At 43.2% G+C, this 9,484-nt stretch overlaps 1 protein-coding gene across 1 annotated transcript in view; it reads right to left on the minus strand.

Moving 5' to 3' along the window:
• prkd4 (protein kinase D4) overlaps positions 1 to 6,637 on the minus strand; it is a 30,778-nt gene extending 24,141 nt beyond the window's left edge. The window contains exons 1-2 of the mRNA XM_063187136.1: positions 6,522 to 6,637; positions 3,419 to 3,588 (exon numbers count right to left, since the gene is read on the minus strand). Coding sequence (XP_063043206.1) covers positions 3,419 to 3,588; positions 6,522 to 6,585 — 234 coding nt within the window. The 5' untranslated portion in view covers positions 6,586 to 6,637. The remainder of the gene's footprint in view (positions 1 to 3,418; positions 3,589 to 6,521) is intronic.
• Between the last annotated feature and the right edge of the window lie 2,847 nt (positions 6,638 to 9,484).

Below are 9,484 nucleotides of genomic sequence, written 5' to 3' on the forward strand. Positions count from 1 at the left end.
AGTAGAATAGTAGCATACTTTTCTAATTTGGTGACTTCTTGGCCAAGAAAAGGCAGAAAATGACTTTTTAGTGCTTGTGGATTTGTGACAACAATCCCCATAATGCATTGCAATGCTCAAGTTCCACAGGCCACGTCCAGGAAGCTCTGCCAGTGACTTACTGGAGCCTCAATGCCAGTGATTTCAAAAGCATTGGCACTCTGATCTGTGATAGGTCTGTTAGCGCATTAGGTCCAACCCCCTATGGGCGGGGTTGAAAGGGTGGGAAAAAGGCTTGTAGTCTCAACAGAAATCCACCTCTCTTACACTTCCTCCTACAATGATGCAAAATGACGATTTTCACATCATTGTAGGAGGAAGTGTTAAGAGGTGAATACGGATTTCTCCTGTCTCAGGGGGAATTGAGAGAATGTTGCATGACCATTCAAAAGTATGACTGGGTGTCTAGCAATGGAAAGCCTAAAGCAAATGGGTGGAGTGTCCCTTTAAGAGTAACACCACCTAGAACACAGTTGAACTGAACTGAAAATGCTGTACTGACGGCAGAGAATACAAAGGCATTGACAATCACGGAAAACGTATGATCATATAAGGACCTCCATGTGTGTTCGTTACAAACAGTAATAAGGAGAAATACTCGCCTTTGAACGCTCTTCTGAGAACTAAAAAAAATCCTCCAGCAAAGAGCTCTGTGAGCCAGTTACCAAGGCTGTGCAGACAAAGTCCTTCACAAAGATCACTGCAAACTTGACTGTTGTTTTTTTCCTCTAATTTTAGTGAACAACTGTCAATGTGGTATTCTTCTGAGAACAAGGGCAGCCGCAGATGTGTGATATACAGCAATTCTTACATAATTACAAAACCAGAACAACACAAAGACTTTTAGATTTGAAAAGGTAAAAAAGGTATATGATAATTGTGAGGGCATGACATCATTTTACAGGTTCAAGCGTCAATGGCCTTGTGCACCACTGGCCCTGGTAAAGTCATCAGAGCCATTGACAAGCTCGGTTGAGCCATTGACAAAATAATCTCCCCGCGATATTCACAGCATAATAGGGACCCATTCCCTTTTAAATTTATGAGTGCCAGAGGGACAGGAAATGAATGGGTAGAGAGAGAGACAGGGAAGGACAGGCAAATGACCGAGGCCAGAATCGAACCCGGGACCCTAGTGGCCTAGTGCCCTGCCGTTAGGCCACGGTAGGGCTATGGGGACCCATCTCTGCCCCCCACTCCCTTGAGAGGGCATACACAGGGCATACTGCACATGGCTCACAAAAAAGTGACACTCTGCCACCTGAAATGCCAGATTCCTGAAAGCCCTCCACTGTCTCAGACTTTTTTCGTGTCTGATCTTCACTGTCCTATCCAATAAAGGCTAAAAACAAGAAGAGCCTTATGCGAGAGTGGGGAACCTTTTCCATTCTAAGGGCCACGCCAAATTCCTCCAAGGGCTATAAAAGTCCTCCAAGGGCCATGCTATGAACACAATCCAGGATTTCCCCCTGTGCTTTAGACCTGTATTGAAGGTGACCACCTTTACAACAGACCCCACCTTCTCTAGGTCCCCTGAAATATAACCTAATTGTATTGCGAATATATTTTCTGACGAGATTCCTTTACAAAACATGTCATACGTCATGTGAAGCCGCATAACATTGTGATGAAGTGGACTGCACACTGGGCATTAGCTCCAAAAATATAAACTTAATTTCATTTTTACAAACGGCAACGTTTCGATCCAACAGTGGGATCTTAGATTGTTCTTCACAGACATTGACCTTTAAGTCCAGCATCTCAGCTTAAAAAAATGAGAACGGTGAGAGACCACGCGACAGAGAGACCACGCGACAGAGAGACCACGCGACAGAGAGACCACGCGACAGAGAGACCACGCGACAGAGAGAGAGAGAGAGAGAGAGAGAGAGAGAGAGAGAGAGAGAGAGAGAGAGAGAGAGAGAGAGAGAGAGAGAGAGAGAGAGAGAGAGAGAGAGAGAGAGAGAGAGAGAGAGAGAGAGAGAGAGAAGGGTGTTGACATTTGAAATCCCCTTAGTGAACCATCACGTTTCAAGCATCCATCACTGGGAAGTTGTTACATACAGGTCCTGTGCTTAACTTAACTTTTTACTTTTAATGCCCCCTTTGCTCTTTGCTTGTTTCAATTCTGAGTTTTCGAGGCCTGCTGTGTGTGTGAGAGAGGGAGAGTGAGATCTGCTAGACGAGATTTTCTGACGAGATTCCTTTACAAAACATGTCATACGTCATGTGAAGCCGCATAACATTGTGATGAAGTGGACTGCACACTGGGCATTAGCTCCAAAAATATAAACTTAATTTCATTTTTACAAACGGCAACGTTTCGATCCAACAGTGGGATCTTCCTTAGGAGATCCCTGAGGAAGATCCTGAGGAAGATCCCACATTTGGATCGAAATGTTGCCGTTTAAGTTTATATTTTTGGAGCTAATTCCCAGTGTGCTGACCACTTCATTACACTGTCTACCACTTTTTGCCTGGAACCTGGATAATTGCTTTGTGGATGTGCGCATCCCAACCTCCAAAAGTCACATAACATTACAATTATATCAGGGGCTGGGTTAGGCCCTCGAGACATAGGTTCGCCATCCCTGGATTAATGTCAAATGTCTGGTTGGCTGGAACAAAATGCAATACATTGCATTACATTATATTACATTAGATTATAAATGCACCATGAAAGCAAGTAGTTTAAATAGGACCGTAGGACAAAATTGCACTGAGATTTATGAGTTATGAGTTATTGAGTTATGTCCAGCATGCAATGACAACAACGCCAAGAGAGAGAAATAGTCCTACAACATGGCAGACTGTTTTGGCACAAACATTCACGAGAACCGTTGCCAAGGAAGTTGGCAAGGAGAACAGCGATGAGAATTGAATAATTATACATTAAATAAAGCAAAATAAAATGGAGAAAGGGAGAGGGATGGAAGAGAGGGTTGAATGCAGGGAATGGTTGAGTGTGTGTGTGTGTGTGTGTGTGTGTGTGTATGTGTGTATGAGAGCGCGCACCCATGTGTAAATATGTCATGATGTTATCATGACTTGCATGGCAATGACAAATTATGGTCTAGCATACTGTTTGGACAGGTCATTTGCATGCATAATAATAACAATTATTATGCATAAAATGCAATAATATGCATAAAAATAACAAAACATTTGTCTGTGTGTGTGTGTGTGTGTGTGTGTGTGTGTGTGTGTGTGTGTGTGTGTGTGTGTGTGTGTGTGTGTGTGTGTGTGTGTGTGTGTGTGTGTGTGTGTGTGTGTGTGTGTGCACATGCGCGTATATGTGTGTGTGTGAGAAGTGTGTATGTGCATACACATGTACTGATTATGTGTGCGCGTCTGTGTCAGCATGTGCGTGACCTCTGACCTTTCTCTCTATGATCTCCGTGGCGAGCCTCTTGGCAGAGCGGAAGCTGAGGCGGCGTGACGGCGTGCGCACCTCCTCCTTCAGCAGGCCCAGCTTGAAGTGGACCAGCGCCGGGCCAGACCCAGCAGCGCCAGTACACACTGGGCTCACAGTCATGGAGGAGAACACTGCTAGAGACAGAGAGAGAGAGACAGAGAGGGAGACAGAGAGAGAGACAGAGAGAGAGAGAGAGAGAGAGAGAGAGAGATATGGAGAAAAATGAATAAGAGAAAGACAGGCAGGGTTGAGGAGGAGGGAGGGAGGGAGAGAGAGATGTTGACATTTGAAATCCCCCTTGTGAACCATCATATCAGAGAGAGGGGGGGGGGTTGGATAGAGAGAGACAGACAGTCAGAAAGAGACACAGAGATACAAGGAGTTTTATTTGTCACATGCTTGAAAATGCTAAAAGTAAAACATGTAGTGAAATTAGAGTAAATTAGAGTGAGAAGCAAGAAAGAGTGAGAGATCAGGGAGAGCAGCACAAAATCATAACTTGGAGAGAGGGAGCGGGATGGGGGTAGAGGGCGATGGCTGTGAATTGACCTGAGAGTTGTTGTGATCACACATTTCCAGGGTGTTAAAGGGTTGCCAATGTCTTTTGAATGAGATGACTAGGATGACTGTGATGACTGTGAATCTCTGTGTGATGACTGTGAATCTGTGTGTGTGTGTGTGTGTGTGTGTGTGTGTGTGTGTGTGTGTGTGTGTGTGTGTGTGTGTGTGTGTGTGTGTGTGTGTGTGTGTGTGTGTGTGTGTGTGTGTGTGTGTGTGTGTGTGGCCATTTGGAACCCTTGAACCATTTGCCACCCCCCACCATACAACTTTCCGATCACGACACCAACTCCACACTCCATCACCATTCATCCACCACTGCCATAACACACTTCTCACACATCACGGCTGCAGCACCCCAATAGGCTCTGCACTAGTTTTGACGTAACTCTGGGAAGGAGAATGTTTTTTTCCCCGCAGCACTGCAGTATTCAATATGAAGTCAACTCAATCAGGGCTGGACTAGGGGAGAAATAGGGCCCGGGCACTTTTAGCTTAAAGGGGCCCCTCATAATTAGCAGCGCAGAACCGACTGACCGGTGGTTCCCGCACCCTTTTGGACCCCTATTTTCAGAATTATATATATTTTTTACATTTCTGAAGAAAGGGGCACACGAGGGAATGCCCACTATGTCACATGGCCAGTCCAGCCCTGAACTCAATGATCATGGTTAAGGAGTTGATCCTAAAATCCGAAGGTTGAAGGTTCTTATCCAATAGCGTCCACAGAAATCACTCATTAGTTATGGGTAGCCATGCCTTTATGATTAGGGAGTTGATTTTTGAAATCGCAAGATTGCAGGTTCGAAACCCATATCACCATGGCTGAAGTGTGTCTTGAGCCAGGCACCTAACCCCACATATGAAGGCTTTGACATTGCCATTCCTTCAGGGACTGGTACTAATCTGTAGTTCAAACTTGCAAAATACCATGTTGGTTTAGTGCTTGTATGGTTGTTTAGAGCAGTGTATGGGGAACACTAGTGTGCCGTAAGAGATCATCTGTTTTGCCGTGGAAAATTATAGAATGACTGTACATTGTTAATATATATAATAGAGTTTTATTTTCAGTTAACATTTGCAATTGTTGGTGTGCCTTAAGCATTTTGTCCTCGAAAAAGGAGTGTCTTGGCTCAAAAAAGGTTGAAAATCACTGGTTTAGGAGGCCCATCCTGGCCTGTATCTAAATTATTTCAAGTAATTCCAGATGAACGTGTCATCAAATTGTATGATAATATAGTGGTAAGTAAAACAAGCTTTTATTGCCTTGTCAGTGGGTCATCCTGTGTGGTGTGACCCTGGCGTGACACCATATAACCACCTACCTACGTACATAGTACACCGCTAAATGCTTATAAAACTCATATACATGTACGTAACATGTTTGTGGTCAATATGATGTTGAATTAGTCATCGAACCGTACGTACACGTTGTAAAAGTTAGATTGTTCTTCACAGACATTGACCTTTAAGTCCAGCATCTCAGCTTAAAAAAATGAGAACGGTGAGAGACCACGCGACAGAGAGAGAGAGAGAGAGAGAGAGAGAGAGAGAGAGAGAGAGAAGGGTGTTGACATTTGAAATCCCCTTAGTGAACCATCACGTTTCAAGCATCCTACACCTACACCAGCCATCACTGGGAAGTTGTTACATACAGGTCCTGTGCTTAACTTTACTTTTTACTTTTAATGCCCCCTTTGCTCTTTGCTTGTTTCAATTCTGAGTTTTCGAGGCCTGCTGTGTGTGTGAGAGAGGGAGAGTGAGATCTGCCTTTGGCTGAATGTGTGTAAGAGTGAGCTATATATACGATTCATTTAAGTGTAATGATGTGTGTAATGTCTTGTGTATTCTCTTCTGCATTCTCTAATTTCCCCTCGGGATTAATAAATGATACTCTACTCTATTTATGCTCAATATGCCATTTTAGTTCAGTAGTAGACTGCGACCATGAACCCAATAGGCTACTATTAGAACCAAAAAAGCTATTCTCAACATCGGTTTTGTGAGACGGACACCTCGCCACTGAACCGTGCAAGCACCAGACACCAGACATCATGAACCCTGCCCCCCTGAACAGTTCTCAACACAGAGCATGGAACAGAGGTGTAGGCCTGGACGTAAAAGCACTCTCACTCACTCACTGGCATTACAACACTAGTAGGCTACATTACATTGCATAGTTTATACACCTGCTGTTCCAATACCTAAAAGAGTTCCCTATTCTACACCACACTAAAAGAATACTTCAATTTTTCACTTCACACACCTCCGGCTGTCCCTGAATTCTCAGCACAGACGGAAAGGAGGTGTATAAAGTAGTACACTCACCGATGTCATTTCATGGAAGTACATGATATTGCACAGTTTATATAGTACACCTGTTATTCCACTGTAATGGAACAACAGGTGTACTGTTAACCGAATGAGCTGGATACACTAAAAGAGTAGGCCTACTTCATTGTTTTACTTTACATAGGCCTACCTCTGGAAAGGCGAAGGACACACTTACTTGAGATTCCAGGTTCAGGGCTTTCTCCAGCAAAGCTGAAGGGTCTGTTGACGGCCATCCTCATCCACCTCCTCAAAAAGCGTGTGTGTATGCGTGTGTGTGTGCTTTTCTGAGTGTGTCTGTAAATAGGTTTATGTGAGTGTGTGTAAGGTGAAAATGTGTGTGTGTGTGTCTGTATATTCGCTGCGTGCTTCCTCTGGTGAATGTCGGTCGCACTGCTTGAACTAGATGTGAAGGGGGACAGGAAGTGAGCGACAGGCTTTTGTCATTTCTCTGTTTCACTCTCTCGTCTTAGCTCGTCTTGCTGTTGTTACCTGAGTAAACTTCTATCTACCCTTGACAAGAAAAACCTGCGTTGCACTGGCAGGGTAGGAAGGCTTCCATATAGAAGAGATATATAAAACTTACAACATGATTAATTTGAAGACAACAATGGGCACATGCTATAAAACAGGTCCATTCCTTATCTAAGTGTAATGTAATATCCCTCTCATATATACCGCATAAGTAAGGCATAAGCATTTCATGTACTGCAATAGGCTGCATGGAATGTGTAAGTGCTTACTTACCGTGTATGCACATACACATACTGTACACACACATTGTACTTACTCTTTTATTTCTACTTTATTTACACAGGACAGTAAAGAGTGGAACAGGAAATGAGTGAGACAGAGAGACGGGGGAAGATTGGGAAATGACCCGAGTCGGGAATGGAACCCGGTCGCCCCCACAGCAGTCCAGTGCCCCAAGCCCTCTAAGCCACAGCTGGGCCTACAGTACTTGGCCCATTTCTAAAATGAGATTCTAGGGGGCGCTGTGGCGCAGCGCGCTAAGCCCCCCACATTTGGGCTTTCATGCCCACGGGGACCCCGGTTCGAGTCCGGACGGGGTCATTTCCCGATCCCACCCCGTCTCTCTGTCCCATTCGCTTCCTGTCACCATCTCAGACTGTCCTATCAAATAAAGGCATAAAAGCCCCTAAAAATATTTTTTTTTAAAAATAAAAAAATAAAATGAGATTCTATTAGGAGTTGCTTGGCCTTGTCTTTTTATTTATTTTTTTTACATTTCTTTCTATGGGTTAGGAGGACAATCCTATGGGTCCAGTACTGGCAGGATGTGGTTTGCTGACTACTACTCTATTTATGTTACATTTTAACAGTAATCCTATGTTAAATCAGCAGTATTTCATGGGGATATAGGGCCCAACATTTATAACAGCGCCTCTGACAGCAGTGCTGCAACATACTGTAATAGTACTATTGTCGCAGTTAGTGCCATGAATGTGGTGATTTACACATGGAAAAACCGCACATAGCAAAATACTGTGTTTTGATGCAGTATGCAGTGTTTTGAAAACACTGACATCCAGCGACAGCATTTTCTTTTCACTAAGGATCTTTTTAGGAGCGTGTATCATCTGTGCACAAAATGATTTGGAGACACTTAACTAAGCAGTCTGGTTGAAATGCTTGAAATGCTTTTGCCTGCCTATACTGCCCTACAAAGGCAACCTGCAGTATCTGCATATTTTGTCAAAATTGTGTTGAGACTGAAAATGGTCTTCTATTCCTGGTCAAAATGTGTCCCGTTTTATAGATATTGCTATGTTAAACTTGCTGTGACAACAATAGAGTAGAGTAGAGTAGAGTAGAGTAACTTTATTGATCCCCAGGGGGAAATTCAGGCCAGGGGGAAATTCAATATCCAACACAATACCAAGGCTTTGAAGGCATTTTACTCAGTTTCAATGTTGCCATAGTTACTTCACTTTGCCTTTGTAGGGCAGTACCTCTCTGAATATTTTCTAAATGTCCCAAAATAACCCTCTCACATTTTTAACTTCCCCCTGACTCTCCTTCTACACTGATAGCCTGGGTCTTTCTGACTCTTTCTTGGATAACTCTTGACCATTCCAGTGAACAAACCCCTGTTAACATTCAAAATCACATCCCAATCCACAGAATAGTAGAGTAACTTCAAGAAACACAAAAGATGTACCAGTCAACTATAGGTCTAGCAGGCAGCATGTAGGCCTACTGTATGGATCCACTTCAATACCTAATCTCCTGACCTCTCCTTGAGTTTGTGACCTCAGGGTGTGAGGCAAGACGTCATTGAGGACAGAAATTTTCATCAGTATCTCGCAAAAGCCCAATTCAAAGGTCATTATTCATTGCAATTGGGGTGTTGAATAGGGAAAAGTCTCCCAAAAGCTGCTTCGTCTAGCTTAACAGCGGGGAAAGTTAACTGTTTTCTCCATGGAGATGGGGCGCCGCATCAGCAAAGCAGGTCACAAGCACAAGGTAGGTGGGAACGGGAGGTTAGCACTGGACATTGTGTCTGTCAATGGAGGCTGTTGGGTGCCCTCTATTGTTTACTTTTTGTGAGTGCAGTAATCAATAAGGACCAAGTACATAGAATAAATGGACATATGGAACTCAAACACAACAACGATAGGTTTCCAGTATACACACTTCATTTTTGTGTGAAGTAGGCTAGGTGTTGTAATTGTAATTCATTGAGCACAAGAAAAAATGGAATAGCATCAGACAACTCAAAAGTATACTTCCCAGCCAATCCTGACCAACACACTGTCAGTCACCTACACATTACACCATTCACATCGCCATTAAATTAGCTCATTAAAACTAATTTAATTCAGAAAATGTAATAAAATTCACATATCTATAATTTTATTGTTTTTGTGACCACCTGCTCTCAATCCATGCACGGCCTGTAATGCGACCACACACAGTTCCTTTTGGAAATTTTGCCATTCACTTTGAATGATTGCATTCACATACAACAACTGTTTCAGACTGCATAGTCCTTAGATACTACTGAGACAGCATCATTTGATGTAATTTTGAAATTCATGTCTGAAGATTCCATTGCACTCCGTAAATTCTTTGGTGCATGAATAATATCTTTTACACTTTTGATAAACAGTTTACAAT

This window comes from Engraulis encrasicolus, chromosome 21 (genome assembly GCF_034702125.1).
Source record: "Engraulis encrasicolus isolate BLACKSEA-1 chromosome 21, IST_EnEncr_1.0, whole genome shotgun sequence".
NCBI lineage: Eukaryota > Metazoa > Chordata > Actinopteri > Clupeiformes > Engraulidae > Engraulis > Engraulis encrasicolus.